This window comes from Protomyctophum bolini, assembly GCF_963924005.1.
Source record: "Protomyctophum bolini genome assembly, chromosome: 11".
In the NCBI taxonomy this organism is placed as follows: Eukaryota; Metazoa; Chordata; class Actinopteri; order Myctophiformes; family Myctophidae; genus Protomyctophum; species Protomyctophum bolini.
The window spans coordinates 33,792,897-33,819,495 of NC_137872.1; the positions used below are offsets into that span (position 1 = coordinate 33,792,897).

Genomic DNA, 26,599 nt, shown 5'->3' on the forward strand with positions numbered 1-26,599 from the left:
CATAGAAATGGACCAGAGGGGTCATAGAAAGGGACCAGCACTAACGTCAGTCCCCTTTGCAATTATCCACAATGCCCTTATGCTGTCTGGGAAGAATGAGAAGGATTGACGTCTTTCTGGCCATCTGCCGCTCTCCTCTATAGGCTCTAGTCTCCCATGTTTCACTCTCTCTCTCTCTCTCGCCTTGCCCATCCCCAGCTCTGCTTTGAGAGGATTAAGTGTTGTGGTACGCTGTGTCTTCATCTGTATGTGTATAGTATTACTATTGTGTGTAATGTGTGTGCATGTCATGTAGTACTGTGTGTAATTTTCTTGTGTTTGTGTGTAATCACTGTAATTCACTGCAATGCCAGCATATCCAATATTATTGTTGTCCACACAACTTGTCCTGTCTTAGTCACCACACAGACCCCCCCCCCCCCCCCCCCATACAAGGTTCTTAAGCAGCACAAAAACATGGAATTGGCCTTCATATAAATCTCCAAGATTTTATTACATATCTTACACAATTACAACCTGGGTCTGTAAAACTGAATTAAAAACCTAATTTGGGGGAGGTAGTCAATGATTTTCAGTTTGAAACAAAAGGCAATTTAGACACAGAGACAGAGAAGGTAAAAGTAGTAGAGGAAGTAAAGTATGAGAAAACCCCGTTATGTTGTTTTACAATCTTGAAGAAGTCTGCAAGAACAAACATATGAGTAAAAGTAAAGTACCGGTAATAACTTAAAACATGGAGCAAATTTAAAACAAGTATTGTGCATTTGAGCAAAGACAGCTAAATATTATTTTGGAAACCAATAGATCAAACTACAGTAAATAACAATTATACTTCGGGGGAGAATTAGGTTAAATTAAAGTGGAGGACAAGAGAATACCGTATTTGCATTATGAACATACATAATGAAGTTTGTATTCTTGAGGTACGGTATAACGTGAATGACATACTTTCATTCACTTCCTTCTATAAAGGAGAGATGCATGTCACTATACAGTATATACAAGTGAACAACAACATTTCATGGTTGGCATTTCCTGAATAAGACTATAGAAATTAAATAAATACATCTAGCTGCAACACCACAATACTTCTCTCATCAGGGGCAGACATCAAATTGACCGGTATCATTATCAGGCAAATGACATGAAGGATGCATGACTTTGGTTATTAAAATGACAGCAGCAGCAAGATAGCAATTTCCGCAACTGTAAAAAAGGAATTAAGCGTGAACCTTGAAGCGAGTAAAACAATCCCCATTAAAGCATTGTTTTGCAAACATTGAGCAAAAGCCTCTGGACTGGCTTTAAAGGCCCAAATTGGGGTTAAGAATACCAGCACTCAACGTAGTATCCTGGAAGGATTAAAGCATTATTTTGTTCCCCAGCAGAAAACAACAGTAAGTAAGACGTTTCGGCCCGAGAGCCTTCTTCAGCGTAATTCTGATCCGATCTGATTTACGGGGGAAACAAAATAAAGCTTTAAATCCTTCCAGGATACTACGTTGAGTGCATGTATTCTTTTCTATAGACTGTTATCTTCCAGAACCGTGCACGCGTGACATTATGACGTGGAAATGCTCAACCGAGTGCTTTTGCTTTTGCCTTCTTCTCCAAATTGGGTTTAACCGTGAACCCTAGCGTCTCTATAAAGGCTCATACATACTCCAGTTTTTGGTGATAGCTTATCACCGCGGTGTAGTTTTTAAAGGGTTGGGAAAACTACACCATTACGTCAGTCGCGGTGATGATCAGCTATCACCGCGGACACAGACCCATCTCTCCGTTTGTACTATCAGACAAGTCTTTTCACTCTGGAGCTATCACCCCGTTCACTGATTGGTCTAGAAGTTGGGTAAACCACAGGGAGGCGGGGTCAATCTTTAAGGACATCACCGCGAGTATGATGGCCTCAACTCTTATCAACGTTTTAGGTGATAAGCTATCACCTAAAACGGTGATAACCTATCACCAAAAACTGGAGTATGTATGTAGCCTTTACGGGGGTGAATATTCTGCAAAAATCTGCAACAAAAAAAATGAGCTATTTCCTACTTGCAACAATTTCATGTACCTGAAACCCACTGTGAGCCCTGGAACCCACAACCACACCCTTAGCGACACAGTGGAGAACTGTGCATGAAAACGGGGGAAGTGGCAGAACAACGGAATCAGATGTACAGAGAAACCTTGGCCATGGACGCGTCCCCTCAAGGCAGGTCAACGAGTGGAATGCCTCCATGCCTCCTGTCGTACGCAGTGTCGTCGCTCTCCTCCCCGTCGGTCACCTCTATCACCAACTCCTCCTCCGTTTCGCTTTCGAATCGCAGACGCTCCTTTTCCCTTTCCCTCTCTCTGTGGGCGCGACGGGAAAGCGTCGCGTTCTATAGAAGACACGAATGAGAGAGAACAGACAAAAAATGGCAGAACTGCTACGAATGCGAGCATTATAAAGAATGAATTATTTCACCATATTGGAGAAGTATACAAGTATGTTATGCAACTGTAGAACCTAGAGGCTATATATATATATAGTGTTGAAGTGATACCTGGTTATCATGGCTGGGCACGGGACAGTAGCCGGGCTCCGTCCTGTGGAGAAGGCATGGCGAGCGGGGGGTGCGGTAGGAGGAGGGCAGGGGGGAGTGGGCGCGGACCGAGCGGGGGGAGGGCAGCGGCGACGGACAGAGGACCGAGCGGACCGAGCGGGCCGGCGAGTAGGACAGGGAGAGCGACTGGGAGAGGCTGGGGCCGATGTGGTTCAGGGTGGGCGGGCGGGGGGAGCGCGGGGGTAAGTCCGGCGGCCTGACGCCGGGGCCCGTCATCAGGTCCATCTCCGTGAGGAGCGGCGGGGGAGGGATGAAGTCCAGCTCGCCGTCGTCCTGATGAAGGGCTTCCCTGTCCGCCATGTCGAGGTCGGCGAGCTCCGCCCGCGACAGGTGGTCCACGATCCCGGCGCCGAACGAGTCGCCCACGACGTTGATGGACGTACGCATCCTGTCACTGCAGCGCGCACGCCACAAAGCATGAAGTGGAAACAAACAAAACGGATGATTTGCACAATATTATGATCTTTTAGTTTTTTACTTGCTACGCTCATTTCCTAAAGTTCTATACCCTTTAACTTTCAATCTGATGTCCATATTTTGGGCATGGCAATGTCCCTTTGCAATGTAGCCTGTTTGAAAACCACTGGTGGTGTAGACCAGGGGTTTTCAACAGGTGGTCCGTGAAGGTATTGCATGTGGTCCCTGACCATGCATTTAGTAATGTAAAGTAAGCAAAGTGAAGAGTTTGTATTTTCTTCCATGGAACGGTGCACTGAACCTTTTGTTGCACTGTTCCGTGGAAGTGTGACAATGTTATCAGAATTACTGGGAAGTCTGAGGTTAAGAAATTCCACAGAAAAGGGAGATAGAATCTCAAGAAGGGTGAAGTGAAGGGTGAAGCTTGCCTGATTGAGTCATCATTATTAGGAAATGTGCCCATATAATCTATGTGCTATATCTTGCACGTATTTGGCATTTTTACTATACTATTACTATTATTACTATTATTAAAATAGTTCAAATAGCCAATCTACAAGCTCATGTGTGGATGTAGATGCAACACAACAGTGGTCCCCAGGTTGATTCTTAGTCAAGGTGGTGGTCCCTGGTTCACAATCAGTTGAAAACCCCTGGTGTAGACAACCATACACATGGAGTCGACAGCCACTTCTTTTTTCATAGTGAGGAGAAACACTTTCCCTCCCCTGGCAGCTCCCCACCCACAAAAATGTGGCAGTTGTGTTCATTGGAACACCTGGCCAAGCCAGAGACACCCTGGGACTCCAGTCAGTCTCCATGGTGGTGGGCAGGAACTGGAAGTACCGAAGAAAAACAATCTACAGGTTCACAACGTGTCGCATTGTGATGCGTTGTAAGCTTGGAGATGCTGTTTCCACTATTTTTTGAATGAGACAGTTATACAACAAAGTATAAAATAACACAATGGTTAATCAATGTCTTGATATAACATTTTGTTTAACTCTGTTATTCAATGAATCAAAACAGTTATCAATAGAATAATAGCTAAGAAAATAGTTGCAGCCCTACACATAATGTACTCTCACTTGCAAACCACAACCTGATCGCATATTATGATTGAACAGTAATATAAAGTCCTGTTACAGTGTGATTACCGGTACTGATATATTTGTTCAATGTCCACAAGACAAAATCCCTATTTTATGGAAAATAAAGCATTTCTGACATGAACAATCTCTCTCACATACTGTGCTGTTGATACGGCATAGCCTATATACACCAGTGATTGCTATTGTCTGCTGTAGAGCAGAAGCATGACATATCAATGCCCGAACATCCAAATGGAAATGTATCTGACTCGTCTTTTCTGAAAATAAATGACTGATAACTTGTGACTTACGAGTCCCTAGCCATTAGCCAGGCTAACGAGTCCCCACAATGGGCTTTATGCATACACGTCATTTTGGAAAGAAATTGGGCCTCTTCCTTACTTCCGGTGTACCGGTGTTTACAGGTGATACTAATTAAGGCTAATTAAAGCCCATCACACACCGTCTGTGACCGCCGCGCGTCAAAACAGCCGCCTCCATTATTTTCAATTAACTATATCGCACACCGGCGGCGTCCGACGCTCGCTGGCGCCTCGACTGGCGCGCCGATAGAACCAGTTCTATTTTCCAGGCGGCAACGCATCGCGCCGCGTCGGACGGAGCCGGTGTGTGTGTTGGGCTTAAGGCATGTTGGCTCGTTGGAAACATTCTGCTACACCAGTGGTGTCTCAAAGTGTCCTTGAGCGGGTTCCAAAGGGCCCCGTACGGGTCCATCTGGTTCCATTTGTACACTCTCAGAGAACTGGGGGCACTTGATATGAAAAGGTTTGAGAACCAATGTACACTAAATGGAACAGAGGCTTAATTGGAACAGAGGCTTAAAATAATCACCTGTGAAGGAAGTAGGGAAGAGTTATTTTGTGTGCATATAGAGCCCATTCCCTGCTTTACACTAGCTTATAACTATAGGCACCGACCCCGACCCCGACCCCCTTAACGCCCCTCCTCCGGCCCAGGGACAGATAGACGTCCCGTCCCCCCCCCGGCCCCAGACACCTGACTCACAGCAGCCAGTCCACAGCGATGAGCAGGCTGATGTCCTGGGTGGGCAGACCCACGGCCGTCAGGATCAGCAGCATGGTCACCAGGCCGGCACTGGGAATACTGGCCGCCCCGACACTGGCCAGGGTGGCAGTCATACTGAGGGAGGAGAAATGAGATAAAAGAGAGACGGAGAGATTAAAAAAGAAAAACCCCAATTTTATCTAGCATCGAGTGAGCAGTTCCACAAATAGAATTAACTCACTTATTTTTCCTTTTTATATATCCTGACAGTAATCTGTGTTTGGCATCACAAAGGGAGAAATAACGATCTTCTTGATGTGTCCATATTTAGACGGATTAAGACACAGACAGATGTGACTGCAGGCTACGCTGGGTTTCCAAGATAAAACATTATTTAATGCCTGCTATTTAATGCCTGCTGTCATTTATGATTAAGCAAGCCTATTTATCCTTATGTCAGTGTGATCCTGGATTAAATTATGACTCGCCTACTGTATGTTTGCTAGTGTTAAGTTATTGTGTGTGATATCTGTAACTTTCTTGGCCTTTCAAAGAGAGCCTTGAATCTTCTTGGTTAAGGAAACAAAGTCTTATGCACACCTGGTCGGCTCAGAGACGGGGAGCCTAGCCAGGGATCAACGTATTCAAACAATGCACAAAAACTACACCATGATGAAGCTTAAATAATAAAGGTGTTCATAAAGTACACAATGATTTAGCTTCAATAATAAAAGTGTTCATTTTGCAAGTGCAGATGGTGTGCAGGTCGGTGCAGTGTGTACTTTTTGTGCATTGTTTGGTTAAAAGGATAAAGCAATAAATCAACCATCATTCATCTCAATAATACAAATCCAAGAAGATTTTCCTTTGTTACACGCATAGCTACAACACAAATTGACATATCACTGTGACAGGGGGGATTAAAAGATGCTTATAGAGATTTTGTACACATATGGATCTAATTTTGGATTCTAACACACTTTCACACACAGACAATGTGGTACTTTTCCACAACTATCTGGTAGGCAGATGATGAAAGAGCAGTTGGTGAACAGCAGCCCTCAGACAGAATAATTGTGGCCACGACATGTAGTGCTGAATTCTAATCAAAATAGAGTGGTTCCCCTCAAGGTAGCGTTTTGCCAAAAACCAAAGAAATTATCCCACCACATGAATAACATCATAATTTATTTGGAGTATATTTGCATGCACTCTGAAACTACCGCACATAGTTTGTCCAAAACACAAACTAATGGGTTAAAATGCCTCCAAAAAAAATGAGTGTGTGTGTGTGTGTGTGTGTGTGTGTGTGTGTGTGTGTGTGTGTGTGTGTATATATGTGTGTGCGTACGTGCATGTGTGCGAGTGTGTGTATGCGTACGTGCGTGTGTGCACGAGCATAAGCCAACCACCTCCAGGCAGGGGGTTTACCTGACAGTGATGATTTGTCCCATGTCTAGGTTGATGTCATTCATCTGGGCGATGAAGATGGCCGCCACAGCTTCGTACAGGGCCGTGCCATCCATGTTAATGGTGGCGCCAATGGGCAGTACAAAGCGCGTCACGCGTTTGTCAATATGCAGATTCTCCTCCAGACAGCGGAAGGTGACAGGTAATGTCCCCGCGCTGAGTGTGTGGAAGAAAAGAAGAAGAAGAGGCTGATAAAGTAAACATGTTCTGCCAATTCAAATGACACGAAAGTTGGATTAATTTCAATGGCCAAAAAAAAAGCAGGAACGTATGTGGTAGACATGGTGGTGAGGAGAAACAGGGCTTAAGTGGAAAACAACAGACGGCAGGGAAGAGGAGATATTTGTCTTGGGAAAAAAAAGAGAGAGAAAAAAGTCAGTAGAGCATGAGAAATTTGAGTAGAGTGAGAGTCTCTTCCTAACAGCTGGTGCAGCAGGCCAGTGTTGCAATCCTCCGACATTATGAATTAAAGGAATTTGATTCCAGCCCCAGCAAAGCCCGGGTCATCATAATATAATTAGAGAAAAGGTTGATGGGATTACACATTACTCATGTTTTCATGCAGTATCCCAGCCTGGCAGGGCAAGCCAAGCCAAGCTAGGATACAGGATGCAGATCGAGCGTGGCCAGCTTGTCCAGTGACGACTAATCCAAAGGCTTAACCCATTCTGACCTGAGATCAGATTCATACGAGGTTTCCACTGGACACACACTGGTCTGATGAACCCATTCTGACCTGAGATCAGATTCTAAAAATGTCAGTCGTTCTTCGAATTTTTCAAAAATAGCAGACCTACAAGCTCGTATCGCGCCACTCGGTGGCGCGATATGAGCTTGTAGATCTGCTATTTTTCAATAGCTAAAGCACAACATAGTGCTAACACCAAAACGGGTTCCCGTACAGAATGGGTTAAACATTTACGACACAGAATCTGACAGTCAGACATGGACTTGGACCGTGATAATAACCCGTGTTCAGACACCTACTGTACGGCCCTGGCTGCCATGAGTTGCCGTTTCAGTCTCAGTGTTGATTTCGTCGACTAATAATAAGGAAACATTCGTCGACTACCTTTTTTCACTGACGAAAACTAAATGGAAACTAAATGAAAACTAAGCTATGATGATTAAAGCTAGCACTAAATAAATTGTCAATTTATTTTTCTCCTTTTTTTTGTGTCTTTCGCCTTTATTTATTTATTTGCAAAGAGGGATAGATAACAGTAGGCTGACAGGAAATTAGGAGAGAGATTGGGAGGTGACATGCAGTAAAGGCCGGTGGGATCGGGAGTCGAACACGTGGCACACTGCCAGACTGGGTTACCAGCCCAGGTGCCCAGACGGCTACGCCAGCTTTCAGCCGCCCGTATATTGTAAGTTGTATTCCAAAGACTACGACTGAAACTAAAATAAAAATTTGCTGCCAAAATCAACACTGGTTTCAGTCGCATAAAAATATAGTATCTAGTATTCTGCCCTCGTCAATTCAACCCAGTTCAATGGCTGAAAAGTCAAATACCCACATATTCATTAATTCAATCAATAATAACTGCAATTATTGTTGAAGGCTTGTATACGACCGTGAAAAACCAAACAAACAAAACACAAGACACATACAAGTTACATATAGTAATACAGTACAGTATATTCATTCACCCATGCATAACAGTGCGTTTTAACAGTGGGAGAACAACGGCAAGTGATTGGCTATCGCCTAATCGCCCACTATCGCCGGACGATGTCGCCCAAAAGATGAATTATTTCCATTTTTTCGTTGCGACGTTCCTCCGCCCACTTTTCGTCTAACGCCCGCTGTTAAAATGCACTATAAGCATAACCTCTCTCTCTCTCTTTCTGTATCGCACACACGACACACACACATACAGACGTACACGCACGCACGCACGCACGCATGCACGCACTGCAGGCCCGTACCTGCTGGCAGTGCCCAGAGCAGTGATCCAGGCTTGGAAGATTCCTTGGTAGAACGTCACGGGGCTTTTCCTGGTGACAGCGAAGAATATGGCAGGAAGGATGATGCCGCCGTGAATGACAAGGCCTACGATCACGGTGACCATGTACAGGCCCAGCTGCCTGGCCACTACCTCCAAGCTACCGATGGCTGCGATCTTTCCCGCTATCAGAGAAGCAATGCCAAAGGGAGAGTACCTGTGCACACACACACACACACAGTAAACAAAAAGACAACCTTATTATGAGGTACAGACTCTCTCACTTTGCTCTGTAATAATACTAAGCAGCTCACAACACATCCCAAGTCAGTGAAGAGTCAAAGTTATGATAGGCACCTCTGCTATCGTACAGTATGCTGTCAGCACCTTCACACGCCGACATGCAGGCACAGAGGTTGTATGTGTTAACCCATTCTGACCTGAGATCAGATTCATACGAGGTTTCCACTGGACACACACTGGTCTGATGAACCCATTCTGACCTGAGATCAGATTCTAAAAATGTCAGTCGTTCTTCGAATTTTTCAAAAATAGCAGACCTACAAGCTCGTATCGCGCCACTCGGTGGCGCGATATGAGCTTGTAGATCTGCTATTTTTCAATAGGTAAAGCATAACATGATGCTAACACCAAAATGGGTGCCCGGTCAGAATGGGTTAAGCATTACCACGCTGAGAGACAAAGTTGACGCCTGGAAATACCGCGGAGACAAAGGCATTCTTAAATTGGACTTGTGCCATCCACACTATTTCTATCATTAAACCTGATATGAGCTATATATATACTGGAAGAATGGACGGGTCCAGTTAAGCCTATACTAAACTGTGCGACAGTTTTGGAGTTCAGTTCTTATCGGTGCTCGATTGAGTATGAGGAGAGATTAAATCCATTTACACGTTACAGGGAAATGTTCTTGGTTGCAGGCACGCTATAGGCCTCAGGTGGGCAATCTAAATGAGCTTAGCAATAGATTGTTCAATTCAATACGATCATGTCATTGTAACCCGTAAGAAGAAGACGACACAGAATTTATAGTATCAAGGAGAGCTATACTTTATATTGTAAATATTTACAACTGTCTCAAAATAGCAAGCTTTCAGCCCTGGCAGTGTAAGCGAGTCCTGCCCCTAAATCGGTGATGTCACCCAGATGTACAGCTCCATATAGAGAATGAACTAAGATGGAAAAGATAACGGTTACATCATCTGGGATACGGCTACATGTTGCTTTATGGGCCGGGCAGTGGCTCAGGGACAACCGTGAGGTTCCCGGTTCAATCCCGGGCTCCCCCAGAGTTAGTGTCGAAGTGTCCTTGAGCAAGACTCTGAACCCCTAATTGCTCCTGATGTGCAGGTTGGTTGCCCTGCATGGTTTCCTCCGCCACCGGTGTGTGAATGTAATGCACAATCTATGTCAAGCGCTTCGGATAAAAAGTGCTATATATAAATGCACCGTTTTGCTTTAAGGGCAAATATTCAACAGGTTTCCAAAGTGAACGTCCTACTCGTCGTTATTTGAGCATCTCCACAATGTACTCAATACAATAACATGGGAGATTATTAGGCTTATCTGAGTCTAATCTCGTTCATGTTTCTGAATACTAATATGTCCTGGTGCTGGACAGAAGGAATTATGGGGTGGTTTTTCCATTCAAGAGCCGTTTCAGAGAAGCTCCCCGCGTACACCACAACCAGCTTGGCTCTGCACTATAAGATCAGGTTGTGACAAACTGCCGCATGTAACCGGGGGCGGATGTCAGTTGTTGGTGACAGTTGTTGGCAGCACACATATGAGCTTGTGGTGTGTATATATGATCTGATGGAGGCGTGCCACGTTGCGATGTGCGTTTTGTATACACTGGGCTCTCTGTTTGGCTGTGGCCCCGTAGGCTCATGAGTAATCTGTTTACACTGCTGAGTGATATGAACAAGGGTACAATTCCTTTGGTGTACAGCTGCTCATCTAGACTGCTGTTCCCCCCCCCCCCCCCCCCCCCCCAACACACACACACACACCACCACCAAATCCATCTCTCTCAGTGCTACTGGACTCTCTCTCTCTCTCTCTCTCTCTCTCTCTCTCTCTCTCTCTGCGGTGCTACTGGCCGGTGTCCTGTGAAGCCTCAAGGCTCTCACATCGATCTATCTCTAAGGCATCTTTCCACGTCCCCCCCAAGCGGTCCCCCTTTCCTTTGCAACTGCTCTCTGCTTTACTGCCACCGGTGGCTCTCCACTTGCTTTACGGCCCTACTATGGATGCATTGCATTCTGGAGCGCTTCCACCCTGCGTCCCCTGGGAGCCCACAGCACTGCTCTGGCCCCCCCTTGCTGCTGCTAGCTGCTGCTATACTCCTCGGCATTCCTCAGACCCCTCGGCATGTCCCGGGGAATCCCTCTCTCTCTCTCTCTCTCTCTCTCTCCCCAGTCTCCTCCCGGTGTCTCTCTCTCTCTCTCTCTCTCTCTCCGGGCCCTCTCTGGCTCCTTCTCTCGTCTTCCTGTCTCTGTCCATCTGTCCCTGTCCTTCACCATCCGTCTCTCAGGCCCCTCTTGCATCGTGTGCCTCGTCCGTCCGTCCGTCCGTCCTCTCGTTTTCGCTGTATTCTTAAACGGCCTGCCGCTGTTTGCCGGTTCCCACAGTGTTTCTTATGTACACAGTCGACGCTTTATCCATCAGTGTCACTGGTACTGTGTGGGTGGCTTCTCTACTATGTCCAAGCACTGCAACGTGAAGGAAAACAGGGAGACAACTGGGCATGCATAATTGCACATACAGTCATGCAATTCATTTTCACAAACACATACTGTACAAGGCCATACGCACGCACGCACGCACGCACGCACGCACGCACACACACACACACACACACACACACACACACACACACACACACACACACACACACACACACACACACACACACACACACACACACACACACACACACACACACACACACACACACACACACACACACACACACACACACACACACACACACACACACACACACACACACACACACACACACACACACACACACACACACACACACACACAAGCTGAACGGCATGATGTGGAGTGTAGAGCTGGGTGATATATCTATAAAATATCAATGAGATATACAGTATATGAGACTATACTGTACAGTATATAGAGTTTTTGGTTATCGTAGTATCATGATACAGTTTAAAATGGTAACGTTTCTTGGTGTTAAAAGGCTGCATTACGGTAAAGAGTAAAGTCTGAACTCTTCAGACGGCAGCTGAACAATGCCTCTGTTGCTCATGATATCCACATCATGCACCAACAACAGCTACTGCGGCACACTGCCCACACTATATCAATGTCCAGGTATATTTGGTCAGAAATATTGTGATTGTGCCAACATTGCCCAGCCCTATTGTAGCAAAGGGGGAAAAAAAGACAAAAGCAAAAGCCACTGACCACATGATCATGGAAACCATTGTCATGATGATCTCGTTGAGTACGGTGAAGAACTCACACATGACCTTCCCCTTCTCTCCCATCCTCCCCATGCATATGCCAAAGGCGATGAAGAAGCCAATCAAGCCTGATTGAAAACAACCACAGCAAAAAAGTGTCATGCAAGAAGTCACACACAGGTAAAACATAACACGGTAACAAGACAACTCACCCCGTTTCTGTTTTCCTCCCAGAATTTTCCCCAGTGAGGGGTGGGAGAGGCTGGACAGCATGACGGCTGTGGACTTTGAATTTCTCTAACTATAAACTTTCATGACAGCAGAACAGCCTAAGTACAAATATAATTTATGAAAAGCTACTACAATGAAGTCTGTTCACATAAATTGTTGTAGGATATGTGGGGATTATCTGACGAGGTACCATTTGAGTGGGAAAAACCTTACATATACTAAATAATACTAAATTGTTTATAGGGTCAATATAAGTAAAATAATATAGCCTTTCCACAGGAGTATCTTTTTATATTTTCCCAAAAATAATACAAACAGCCAATAGCATATTACAAAGTTATCCCCCTCACTGGTGAAAATTCCGGGAGGGAAGCAGGCAAAGCAGGCAAAAACGGCAAAAACGAAGCAGGCAAAAACGAGTATATGGACTCACCAAGGACATTCATGCCCCATTTGTACTCCAGCCTCCTCGTGCTGATAATCACGGGTTCCGTTTGGTTCGGCGGTATCACTGACGTCTTCTTCAACACCGTCGACACCTGAACACACACAGGTGATTCACATGCAGGATAAATGCCACAGCTGCACACATGTGTGAGTGTGACTTCACATCACAAAGAAGATATTTTGTCCAATCACATGCTGAGTTCACAGGCCACTGCAACCAGAAATAATATTGAATGAATTTGGGGATTATGAATGATACTATAGCAGCAACTAGCATGTGTTACATCCAATTAAGATATGAGTACTATGCATTGATGGCGCCCCCATGGGTGTAGGCTGTAATGCTTTTGCGCACCTGCTTATCAAGCAGCCTTTTTACCACTTAACTCCAGCATCCATGCATAATCTGGGGGGAACATTAGCCAAAAATAGCCAATCTACAAGTTCACCATTTTTGGCGAAGAGATTTTGTGTGAGACCGAAAAAGCGGTCGAAGTACAGTAGAGCCAGTAGAGCCAACTCCAGTGTATGGCCCCTACACACTGTAGGAGTTTTAAAGTTGTCGGCGAGTCATCAGATCGTTGTGCATTTCACACTGCAGGAGCCTTTTTTTTTAATTGATTGATCGCCGACCAGGGATCACACACTGCAAGAGTTCACCGAGATGCGATCCAGACCCGATACATATAGGCAGCGGCTACATCACTTGTTTTTTTATTCCAATTCATTTTGACATGCACGTGCCGTGATACAAGTGCGAGACCCACACAGGGCACATCTCTCTCTCTCTCTCTCTCTGCGTGACATGTTTGTGATAGCGCTATAGCGAGTTAGGACGTTATAATCTTGAGTTTCATTAAATGTCTCTCTCCGCGCACGTACACACGCACACGCACACACACACACACACACACACACACACACACACACACACACACACACACACACACACACACACACACACACACACACACACACACACACAGTCCAAATTTTTTCTCTGCACTGTTGGTTCCGATGCGGTTTTAAGTGAAATTTCAAGTTACGCATTTCAAGTGAAATGCGTAACAGCAATATTGGGCTAATATAGGCTACCAATATGTATGACACAGGGGATTTACCGACGGAATGAAGGTTATATATATATATATATATATCTGATCATCTATATACAGTCGACAGACTGTATAAACGTATAGACAATAAGGATGCAGCAACCCAGATGTACAGAGATTAGCAGTGGCAGAAAGGTTGACCCTCACCCAGTCTAACACAGACAACTATTTCTAATCACCGAGACACACGCACGAGGGAAGATGAGAGAGAGAGAGGGGGGGATGAGAGAGAGAGAGAGAGAGAGAGAGAGAGAGAGAGAGAGACGGATGGACGGGATTTGGACGAAAGAAGGCAAACGTCACAACATGATTGAGGCTTGGATTATCATTTAAATGAATGATCAGCTTGGATAAACAAGCTAAATCTCTCAGTCGTGTTTTGTGAGAATCCCACAGAGCCTTCTCCTGGCCTGGACACACACCAACAACAACCTGACCTCTATTAGGTCACTGGGCTGACACTTATACAAACTGACCTCTATTATAGGTCACTGAGCTGACACTTATACAAACTGACCTCTATTAGGTCACTGGGCTGACACTTACAAACTGACCTCCATTAGGTCACTGGGCTGACACCCACAAACATGTCAAAGCTATAGAAACATGGCTTGTACAGTACCGGCATGGCAGAATTTCTTTGAAAATAAAGGCTTTAAAGAAACACAACACAACATTTAATATGTACAGTAAACTAGGAAATAAATAAATGCTGCTCAGTAGAGCACAGACCTCCACCCAGGTGTGTATGTCTATATGTGTGTGTTGCTGTGCTCCTGGCACCACATCTCCTTTTTTGGCAAATATCACTTTCACTACATAATGCACTACAGCACTAGCCTAGGGGGTACCAACACTCAGTGGCAACAAAATGATATGACCAGTAACTCAGTCCTTCCATCATGGGGTCCAATGATAAACCTTTTTTCCAAAGTATTGCCGTGTAATGTTATGTTAATCTGTTCAGACATGTGCATTTTTGTGACATTGCATGCCCCACTATACAACGGCCATATATGGAGCTGTGTCTTGAGTGTGTACAAGGTTTGATGACTGAGGTCAGAGGTCAGGTGAGATATTGATGCGTACAGGCTTTAGTGGTGCGACTGTCATTAGAACGACACCCTAACCCAAAACCCTAACCTGTTTTACCATTCAGCATGTAGCCTCGGAAACCCAGACGTTTTTATTTCCAGGGAGGAAAAAAAAGTCTGGGTCTGAGTCCACTTCAATTCGGCATAGAGTAGCAGAGTAGAGTAGTAACATTGCTCACTCTCTGCTGATTTCTGATTGTCTGCACCTTTGTAAAATTGACATACACACGCACACATGTACACACCTTAGACACACGCTCCTCTCTCTCTCTGTCGCTCTAAGTAATTAGTCTCATGTCGCGCAGCTGCGCATATATTCTCCCGGCGGATCCTGCCGGGAGCTGCCTATGCCATAAAAAGCATAGGTGAGTTCCAGGCTATTCAGCATGTAACGCCCGCTTCAGTTTCACCTGTTGGAAGCATGCTTGCACGAGGTTCTCCGGGAAGAGGTTCCTGATCAGGTCCAGGAAGGCGTCCATGCTGCTGACGTCCATGTTCCTAGGGTTGACACTGGGAGCGTGCGACTTCCCCCGTAGTTTGGGGTTCCCCGGGTGGATGCCGATGACCAGGATGACGCCGAGGACGGCGGCGATCACCGTCGTGGACATGTAGTAGACCATGGCCCTGCTGCCCATCCTGCCACTGGAGCGAGCATCCAGACCGGCAAGCCCTGGAAGGACATTAATGGTCACAATGTGAGAAAAGGAAGCACTTGAGAGGCTTTATAGCGGTCCAGGCTGGTAATCCAGCATGACAGTGTGTTGCGGGTTCGAGTCCCGATCTATATACCTACTGTAAATCAAAAAACCAAAGATATCGTTAAAAAAAAGAAAGCACTTGAGAAGCTTGGACTATTGAATGTACCTGACAGTGGCCTTGTGGTTAGAGTGTCCGCACTGAAACTGGTAGGTCGGGGGTTCGATCCCCGGCCGGGTCATACCAAAGACTAAAAATGGGACCCAATGCCTCACTGCTTGGCACTCAGCATCAAAGGGTTGGATTGGCGGGGTCAAATCTACTAATCAAATGATTCCCGAGCGCGGCACGGCTGCGGCTCACCGCTCCAAGAGATGGGTCAAATACGGAGAATTGGAATTCAATCGGAAATTTTAAACTTCTCAATGCCTAATATTTTACAGTGACATTTAGACCCAGACCCCCCAATAGCTTTAATTAATGTATAGGAGAATGAGGTTTATTCCCCTTATAAAGGAGGTTATCTGATGACACTGACCTAAATGTGTCCTTTATATAATACTGGTTGCATTAAAACGATTTTGAAAAGAAATATAATATATAAATATAAATATAAGTGTGTGTCTAAATGTGTAGGCTACAGTACAAGTCTGGCACGTACCTGTGATAAGGCTGGAAATGATGAGGGGCAGGATGAGCATCTTCAGCATCCTCATCAGGATGTCTCCAGGGAAGGAGATCATGGTGAGGGTGCCGCTGTCTGTCACCGCCATGTACCGCAGCAGCATGCCAAACAATGAGCCCACAACAACACCTGAGAGGAGGGGAGGGGAGGGGAGAGGAGAGGAGAGGAGAGGAGAGGAGGGGAGGGGAGGGGAGAGGAGAGGAGAGGAGAGGAGAGGAGAGGAGAGGAGAGGAGAGGAGAGGAGAGGAGAGGAGGAGAACAACAATGTTGTTCAAAAACAATGTTCAAAAACAATGAAAATAGTGGATCTACATGCTCACAATGCGTCGCGATGTGAACCTTTTCACCTAGGATGACAATGATGACATTCCCAAAATAGAAATTGATTCTTTTATTAGATTATTGTGTTTTTGTGATCGGTTAAATCAAGTAGACTTATAGCATGTTATGTAGACAGCATAAGTGCATTGTATGTGCTATTGTCATAGCACGTCATAGTACATATGTATAGCATAGTAGTATAGATGTATAGCTTATATGTATAGTTTCATTATAGATATTCCACTGTTACTTTCTTAGCTTACGCATGTTTCATGATAAATGTTTTTATGTGATGTATACCCATGCTTTTTTGTTCTTGCTTAATGTAAGTCGCTCTGGATTAAGAGCGTCTGCTAAATGCCTAAATTGTAAATTGTAAGTAGTTCCAAGAATCAAGAACCAATATTGTCACATTACTGGTTTACATACAGGTGTAAAGATGTGGGGTGAAGTTCATTTGTGCACAACCTCCATCAGTTTGTTAAAAAGGGAGAAGAAAATAAATAACATACAAAAAAAATACATGCTACTATAAATGGTAAATGAGGACATCCATACCAAAGACAGTGAGTCCATGCTACTGTAAATGGTTAAATGAGGACATCCATACCAAAGACAGTGAGTCCAAGCAACAGGGTGTTGTTGTCCTGTTTGCTGTCCTGTTTGCTGTGAACTTCTGTGTTGTCATCTTGCTGAATGTCTTTGTCCTTGTTGTTCTTGTTGGACTGGTTACCTGGTGGCTGATTTGTCATGCTGCCTGTGGAAATTGTGAGGTGGGTCAGTGTCTCAGAAGAACATCATATCATTTATATAATCTTCAGAAGTTTTACATTTAATTTGGCTCCCTGAGCCATGCATCTATGTTTTCAAACTCACAGTTAATGAATCGTCCCACAGTAGTTTCACATTATGACTAGGAGACTCTGTCCTAACAGGGGATATTGGCTGCTCTTAGACCAAGAATACATTTTCAATTCACATCGATTAAATTTAAAAAAGGAAGGCAAATGGCGCAAACCAAGCAGCCCAAGAATAACACAAGGCAAATGAACAGGTTAGGCAGAGGGAACTGGACTGATAGAGCTGTATACTGTAGTTTGAGATTAAAGTAAGTTTCAATAAAAGTTTAAGATGTTTCTCATTTTAACGTGGGTTCTCTGGGACCCCTTCAATGACCCCCTGGGGACCCAGACCACCCCCAACCAGTGACTGTGATCATGAAAGACACACGGTGGATGAAGAGCAGTCAAATGGGATTCCTCCAAGCATGCCTTAATTATGACTGATCATGTTTGATTGACAGGTCTAACACACCTGGAAGTGATGAAGTGATGAGACATCACAGGACGGCCTTTTCCCCCCCAGAAACAGAGCCGCTTATGGGCCTTTGTAGTAACAACACAGGCAAGAAGAAGGTTAAGTACCATTAATGGACCTCTGGTAGTGATGACATTTAAGCTTGGTTAGAGGTCAACAGACAGAATGAGACTGGGTGGAAGTCGAATAATGGCTTGGCGTACAACACAAACAAGGCTATTGCATGAAAGAGGGAATATTTCATAAGCCGTGACGTCTCAGTGGAGTGCAATCGCCTTGATAAAGTGAGCGTCAAGTCATAAATATGTGATGTTTGGCTTCGAGAGTCTCTTTCCTCTACTGAGGTTCAGTGTCCAACTGTCCATCCAGCCGCGTTCTTCTGCACGACCACTCAATGGGGGAAATGTTTTAAGAGTCCCCTCCCACACCCCCACCCCCCAACCTCCAACCCCAAACACAGATTATAAACACATCTGGAGAGGAACGCATGCCAAGTCCAAGTCAGAACCGTGAATGTCACGTTTACTAAACAGTCTGACTCGGGGAGACAATTGCAATCAGATGTGATTATAATCCATCAGCTGAGGAGAGGGCCTTTCGAGTACAGCGGTAACAGCGCAGTCACACAGAAAGGCACTCCCAGTATACCACCAGCAGTCCAGCACACAAATAATAGCAGACACGGACCTGAAGCCACTCTGGTTGGTATACCTGGTAGCTCTGTTTCCACTCCCCGGGGGTCGTGTCTGTCGCTGCTGTTTAACTCTCTCTCTCTCTCTCTCTGGTTTAACCATTTAAACCCTGTACTTGGTTGACCGGATTCCCAAGGGGAATGTACTATACGTAGGAACACCTCTTGCACGCAATACACTAAATATCTTCACCGAAAATAGACGATCGACTATTTCTCGACAGATGTTTGCCCTAGAGTTGAGATGCTTGGGTTTAAAAGTGCGAGCACGCAAGCAGCGTTCACTGGATAAGCATAGAGAGAGAGAGAGAGAGAGAGAGAGAGATAGAGAGAGAGAGAGACATACCTCCAGCATGATCATAAATGGCATACCGGTATTCTTTTTGGGAGGGGGGGGGGGGGGGGGGGGGGGGGGGGGCGGAGAATGAGACTCAAGCAGTCAAGTTTCAATTGCAGAGATGTAAAGCCTCGTTGTAACTGAGCAGCGGAGGAGAGGTGGGGGAGGGGCCCGGCCGCCTGGTATACACTGTACTGTATATACAGTACAGTACAATACAGTCACTCCAAATCCTCTTTTCAGCCTTTGTCATTCTTAACAATATCATGTAAGCTGATGTACCTCTGTGCCAGACAGATCTACTGTGTCTGTGTCTGTGCGTGCTTGTGTGTGTGTGTGTGTGTGTGTGTGCGTGTGTGTGTGCGTGCATGCGTGTGTGGTTTCTACCCACCTTTTACTTGATCAGTAATAAACTCACAAGAAATATGAGGACCCCTCCCCCTCGGAAATATGAAAAAGGAAGTTCATGAACTCTTGTACTCTATATATAACATATAGCTTGTATAATTCAATAACCATAAGTCTCCATAAATCACTTATTTTAACAATAGAAATAGAGTAAGTCGATAGAATAGAACTAGCACATCTGCAGTGATTGGATGTGGCGTCACACCTATTGGCTGGCTGACAATGTGAATAAAGTTATTTGAAGCGGACGGCGCATCATGATTGGACAGCGGATGCACTGCCATCTTTATTGTAGCGTAATTACCTCTCTCGGTTAGGAGAGAGGCAACGCACTTAAAATGTAAGCCTACGGATTGTTTGTTGATTGTTGAGAAAAAGCAGTTGCACACATTGCTCTGACAAAGTATAAACAGGCAACATGAAGACAATCAATCACGTTTTGTTGGCAGCGATCAGCTGGATGTTAAACCTCCTGCATTGAACAGGTCATGACGCTGGGTTAATGAGTCAACAGCTGTAATGTGAAGAGGGTGGTGAAGATCTCAGCTGCACTACAGTATAAGCTCAGCGGACATACTCAAGAGCCCGAGGCTGTGCTGCAAATCTATCTTACTTTAACGACTCGGGGATTATTTTTCTTATGGAGTCCTAGAGTCGCCTGAAGACAAAGTCTCCATGGCTCAAGTTGAATGTGTCTGTCTCATAAACGTTTCTGCGTGCGATCGCCTCCTTGATCTGTCTCTTTGCCAGTTTCGATTTGATTTATTTGATATCTTCCCATGGGAAAGTTGTTAGTTGTTGTGCCAGACAGACAGTGTGGTAAGAAACCCCTAGGGAGGTTTATGCAAAGAACCTCGCCGTTTTACATTACATACAATATGAATTTAATATGCTATTAACAACACATGAAACTTGTTGAACAATAATATTTAAAAAGCAGCTGGGACACGTACGTCTTAGACATGAGAGGCAGAAAACCTATACAGTTCGACACATGTTTTTTTGTACGAGTCAAAAGATCACAACAGTGTGCCTAACATAGCATCCACTGCAGACTGGTCATATTATAGCGCCTATATAATTATTATAGCCTATATAATATTAGAGCTTAGAGCAGCGGTAAAAAAAAAAAGCAGAGATGCAAGTCAGCAGGTTCAGAATGTTTGAGCGGAAAGCCTTACGGCAAATCCAGAGGATTTAGTAACGACATGACACAGGCATTACCTCTCTGCCAGGTAGGCTGTACGGACCAGGTATACCACTCCCTTTGAAGGGAAGTCAGGTCCTCGAGGGAAGCTTTGGAAACACATGTTAGTGATGAGCGTTAGGGCACCAGCAGTGCGTCTGCAGAGGACTTCAAAGCAGCCCGGCTGATTATAAGACAATTGGGCTTCTATACCGCTGTGGTGTTACATCCATGTTTGCGTGCCCACTGCCCTCTCGCGCGGCCAAGCGCAGCGCCAAGACTGGAAGTCTCCCACGGCATGCTTTCAAAGTGGATACTGTTAGATAAACAACGCACTCGTCAACATGAACAGCCTCGTAAACCGTATAAACGTGTAAAACATTATGTGTGAACTCATAAAAACACAACCTCCTAATGAGCCATTTAAGATCCCAGAAGCCATCCAACACAGAAAAACACTTACCATATAATCATATACACATAATATCCAAATGCACCAATAGTCATCTAACACTTATACAACATATCTTCTTGATAGTCAATCTCCCTCATGCTGAGCAGGCTTTGATCACTGTAATTGATCCTATGGCGCTGAGCTATAGGTGTGCATACCACCGCTGTGTGTGAAAACAAACTACCTCACCCCTCATTTCAATCTGGCGGTCGGTGGCGAGGCGGCAGCTGATCTTGAGTGACAGCCGTAACCTCCCCCCCCCCCCCGCCACCCACCTACTCCCACTCACCAAGCCAGCTAGTCTTTCCTATCAGGGACCTGCACGGATTCTGGCCAATCGGTGATGGTGATGTTGAGACTCAACAGATGTGTGGCGGCTATACCTTTTATAGCTATACAGCTGCAACCCCCACCCTGACCTCATGTCTTCTGCACCGGACTGAAATATCAGGTCTCATATCAGAGTCTGTACTATAGTCTCTGCTCTTTTAAGAGAGCAATTTCTTATTAAAAAGCTTGGGCAACAGTCATGTTATTATTTGACATTTATTATTAAAAAATATATATATATTCTTTTTCATTATTATTATTTTTAAATCCTTAGGTTCACCAATGTTATTCATATCTTCATTTCTGTTATTTAAGCTCAACTGGTAGCTTCTATAGGAAGGCCACTCGATAAGCCCCTTTGGGTTTTTTTTGCACTTACAGCACATCATGTACAGTATGTTATTATTTACATATGTGCAAATAAACTAAACTACCGGTACACTAAACTAAACTAAACTCAACATTGAGCTGCTGCACGGTTCTGAATACATGTATTGTACTGTATATGAATATGTGTTATTTTGCCATTAATCCATTTAAAAACCAAATGGCAACTCAGGTTGGAGGTTAATTTACATTTGTGGTTCCATAATGCAACGCATAGTGAAGAATGATCTATGGTTGGCGCATATTGTGTATACTGTATAGTGTCAAAGTGAAAATCCATCTTCAACACATTCAAAACACATTAAAACAGGGAAAGCATCTTCATTCATCTGTCATTTTAGATTTTAGCGCTTCAAAAATAGCAGATATACAAGCTCATAGCGCGTCACTTTGTGCCACGCTGCCAATTTGAGTAATTTTGAATTACGAAAAAGTTTGAGAACTACTGATTTAGAAGGCGTCTGCAGAATCGGTATTAGGTCTTAAAGGGCTAAACAGAATTGAATTATGTCATCTACAATTTTTCCCAAATGACCTTTCAATAGAAAAGTGTATAAGTAAACAAAAGTAGTAATAATCTCTATCATTTTGTGTGAATGTTAAGCATGCTAAGCTCTCACGAAGGCACAAACCAGTGACTTGAGGGCACCAGGAGACAAAACGTTGAAGTGCTCCACTGACAACGAAATGAAAACTGGCTTTGTTGTGGATTTGTAGAATGTATTCTTGTGCTTCTACAAACAAGCAAGCATTGCTCGTCATTGTAGCGTTAACATCTACACACCACAATGTGCCTGTAATGTGCCCATGTAATCCCATTGTGTCCAGTAATTGAGCCCACAAAATTGCTTTCCCATTTGCTGCCAGTGGAGCAGCAAAAACCATCAGCCCGTGGCTCTGTTATCATCTCTGGAAGAAATCATGGATGCTCATAGACCAACATTTACAGTCCCAGCTTCTATAGTTATAATGTCAAACTCTTAATCTGCATAATATGGATTCTAATGATGTTGTCTGTAACATTGTGTGTGTGTGTGTGTGTGTGTGTGTGTGTGTGTGTGTGTGTGTGTGTGTGTGTGTGTGTGTGTGTGTGTGTGTGTGTGTGTGTGTGTGAGTGTGTGTGCATGCGTCCGTGCATGAGTGAAAGTGTGTGCGTGTGCATGCTTGTGTGTATGTGTGTGTGGGACTGTGTGTGTGTGCATGTTTGTGTGTGTGTGCGTGCGTGTGCTAGGGGATTATTTGCTATGGTTGATTATTTGGTGTGAGCTTTGCAGAGAGATGGAGATATAATCCCATAACCCCGGCTCCCTCATCACAGAGCATAGTGAGAGGAGGCTAGCAGGGAGCGGACAGTGGCAATACTACGCAGCACCATGGCATATGGCATTAATACGCCCTCCCGTACACATACACACAGCTGTAGCTAAAGCATTGTAACGATCTGTACATGCAAACCACGCACACACAAACAGACACGCGTGTCCTCACGTTAACTTCAAAGCATAGAGACTTAATAACTAACTGCTACAACACACAGTACACAGCCATGCTGTCAAACACATGGCTTTGTCACTCCATAAACATGAGCAGAGGAATAGTAGTGTGTATTAAATCAGGGGTGGGAAACGTTGAAGACGGAGAGGGCCACTATAGTTCCACACTCACTCCAGAGGGCCACTATAGTTCCACACTCACTCCAGAGGGCCACTATAGTTCCACACTCACTCCAGAGGGCCACTATAGTTCCACACTCACTCCAGAGGGCCACTATTGTTCCACACTCACTCCAGAGGGCCACTATAGTTCCACACTCACTCCAGAGGGCCACTATAGTTCCACACTCACTCCAGAGGGCCACTATAGTTCCACACTCACTCCAGAGGGCCACTATTGTTCCACACTCACTCCAGAGGGACACTATAGTTCCACACTCACTCCAGAGGGCCACTATAGTTCCACACTCTCAGGGCCACTATAGTTCCACACTCACTCCAGAGGGCCACTATAGTTCCACACTCACTCCAGAGGGCCACTATAGTTCCACACTCACTCCAGAGGGCCACTATACTATAGTTCCACACTCACTCCAGAGGACCACTATAGTTCCACACTCACTCCAGAGGGACACTATAGTTCCACATTCACTACAGAGGACCACTATAGTTCCACACTCACTCCAGAGGGCCACTATAGTTCCACACTCACTCCAGAGGGACACTATAGTTCCACATTCACTACAGAGGACCACTATAGTTCCACACTCACTCCAGAGGGCCACTATAGTTCCACACTCACTCCAGAGGGACACTATAGTTCCACATTCACTACAGAGGACCACTATAGTTCCACACTCACTCCAGAGGGCCACATTGCATATATTGTCGTATCAAAAATAGCAGATGTACAAGCTCAAAACGTTTTGAGCTTGTACAAAAGAGACACAACATGCGATTAGTCTACATCCGCGTACAGTATATGTTTATGTGTCGTCTACAGTGTGTGTGTGGCTGTGAGCCCTGTGCACATGGCAAGCACACGTCACGTCACGCGCCCACCCGGCAGGTCTCTGAATATAATCTGTTGTGTATTAATCTGTTGTTTGAACTCCTTAAACACAGACTGTCTATCACATCTGCTCTCTTCACCCTCCTAAAGCTTTGCTATTTATAAACTCTTGACTCTTCTCTATTTGATCTGTCACTGCAATTTTCCATTCAACCTCATCGCTCCATCAGGACTCAGCTCAAATTGTTCTTACCCCCCTTCTCGTTTGGCCTTACAAAGTGTCTCCCCTCTTACATGTAAATCTCTTATAAGATTGTCTCTCTCTGACTTGCAAAGAGCACATTACTTCAGTCCTAACCGCGTGCTATCACAGGGCACTTGTTCAAAAGAAGGTGAAATATTTTATTTTACAATAATCTCCTATTACACAGTTGCTACTCAGGGAACGTTAAATTAATTCACAGTCAGTAAAAATATACAAAAGGCAAACGAACAATGAACAAATAATGATACAATACCATACGATACAATTTGTTAGAGCTGCATCGAAATACATATTAAATAAACAATGATTGAGTTATACGCAATCAAATTAATAAAGCTATTTTTTTCAAACTCCAGTAAAAATAATAATAATAATATTTTTTTTGTACAGCAGTCAAAAAGATAATGCCTAAATTTCAAGTCATATTTTTTTAAGTCATAGTCCTGGAATGTCACTGCAGTGTGCAGAGAGGAGGTAGAGGAGAGGCGCTCAAGCCTACCTTCTGTGTGTCGCTGACTCCCATCCGACAAGAGCAAGGCATCGGGAGAGACACATGCAGTGAACGAAGGGATGTGAAGATGAACAGAGGGAAGGGAAGGGGAGCGAAGTCACAGTCTTTGCGTCATCTGAGAAAATTTGCAGATTAAAAGAACAGCTTGGTACTCTAAGCTCTCTCTCTCTCTCTCTCTCTCTATCTCTTCTCTTCTCTCGCTCCCTCCCTCACTGTCTGTTGCTTTCATTCCTCGCTGTCATTGGTCATATTGCCTAGTTGATTACACTGTTCTTTGCAGCGCCTTTCATCCGTAAACCAGGAGAGGGTGTCACTGTCAAGTTCAACACAGGTGTTTTCAGCAGTATACGTGTGCAGAGATCCGACAAGTGAAATAACCTTAATGTTTCTTGTCATCATGCAGACCAAGAGGGGGATGTGAGTTTGTGACTTTAAGTTCACCAGATGGGACCATGCAACCATGATGATTTGCTTTGAATTGGAGGCTATACCCTCCCCTCCACAGGAGGGCACTATGGCTCTGCTCTGGATTGAGAAATACTTTGACTTCCCTCAGAGGGATCATCTGACAGATATCAGTATCAGGCGCTGAGGACTCAACATGACCGAGTGCATGTTATAGATGTAGGTAAGTGGGTGGAGTGGCCATGAGCACAAGGGGTTAGCATTTAACACTTCATCTGAAACGGACACAAGACGTATAGCATGCTGGCCTAGTTGAAAACAGGGCCTGATGAGGAATCTAAAAAGTCTCTGGCATGGTGTCTTGATCTTGAATGACACATTCTCTCTTCGGGGGGAAATCAAGGCACTGCGGCAAAGAACATTAGGAGTGGAGTCGGAGTGATTGGTGAGCAATCAGACCAAGGAAAGTGTACTAACCTCCGCTCTTCATTCAAAATGGAGATTGGTGGCCCCGGGCTGCCGGCGTGCGTGCGTGGTGGCCCAATGCTGCAATGGCAGCCAGACAGCGTCATTGGGTTCGAATCCTGATCCAGACAACCTTTGCTGCATGTCACTCGCCATCTTTCTCCCCATTTCTCTGTCAGTCAACTCAATAAAGACATAACAGTAAAAAAAAAAGATTCATATGATGGTATGATGTTGCAAAGCAAATTATTAAGCACACAAACACGCCTTCTGATGGAATGTCACATGCACTTATCAGGTCTCATTATGCACAGACAAACAAGTCTACATATATAGGCTATAGGTATACACACAGTCGAGCAACACAAACTCGCACGCACGCACGTGCACAGCTGCACACTGCACAGAGACGTGCGCACGCGTAGGTGAGCACACACACACACACACACACACACACACACACACACACGCACATGCACATGCACACAAACACCCCGTCCCACAGGACTGACAGATGGAGAGGGGCAGATGAACAGAACGGGAGCAGGGTCTTGTGATACAGGGTTTGGTCCTTTCCATTGTGCAGTAGGTGCGCTGTAAGTCTATACCCTACTAATTGCCAGAGCAGTTCAAACACAAAGTCTGCCTCTGAAATCCTAGCCTACAGGGTGTCGTACAGTGAGTAAAGTTTACAATGTGTAACATTTTTTCCCCTGGCAAAAA

The 26,599-nt window shown here is 44.8% G+C and overlaps 1 protein-coding gene across 1 annotated transcript; it reads right to left on the bottom strand.

Moving 5' to 3' along the window:
- Positions 1–1,634: 1,634 nt before the first annotated feature.
- On the bottom strand, positions 1,635–25,110 carry slc1a9 (solute carrier family 1 member 9). Its single transcript, XM_080775324.1, has 11 exons — positions 24,995–25,110; positions 17,226–17,372; positions 16,271–16,423; positions 15,324–15,583; positions 12,691–12,796; positions 12,028–12,154; positions 8,546–8,779; positions 6,572–6,766; positions 5,141–5,275; positions 2,547–3,000; positions 1,635–2,381 (listed from the first exon to the last, which is right to left on the bottom strand). The coding sequence occupies exons 2-11, from the start codon at positions 17,365–17,367 to the stop codon at positions 2,208–2,210; spliced, it is 1,980 nt and encodes a 659-aa protein (XP_080631450.1). The 5' UTR covers positions 17,368–17,372; positions 24,995–25,110; the 3' UTR covers positions 1,635–2,207.
- Positions 25,111–26,599: the final 1,489 nt, after the last annotated feature.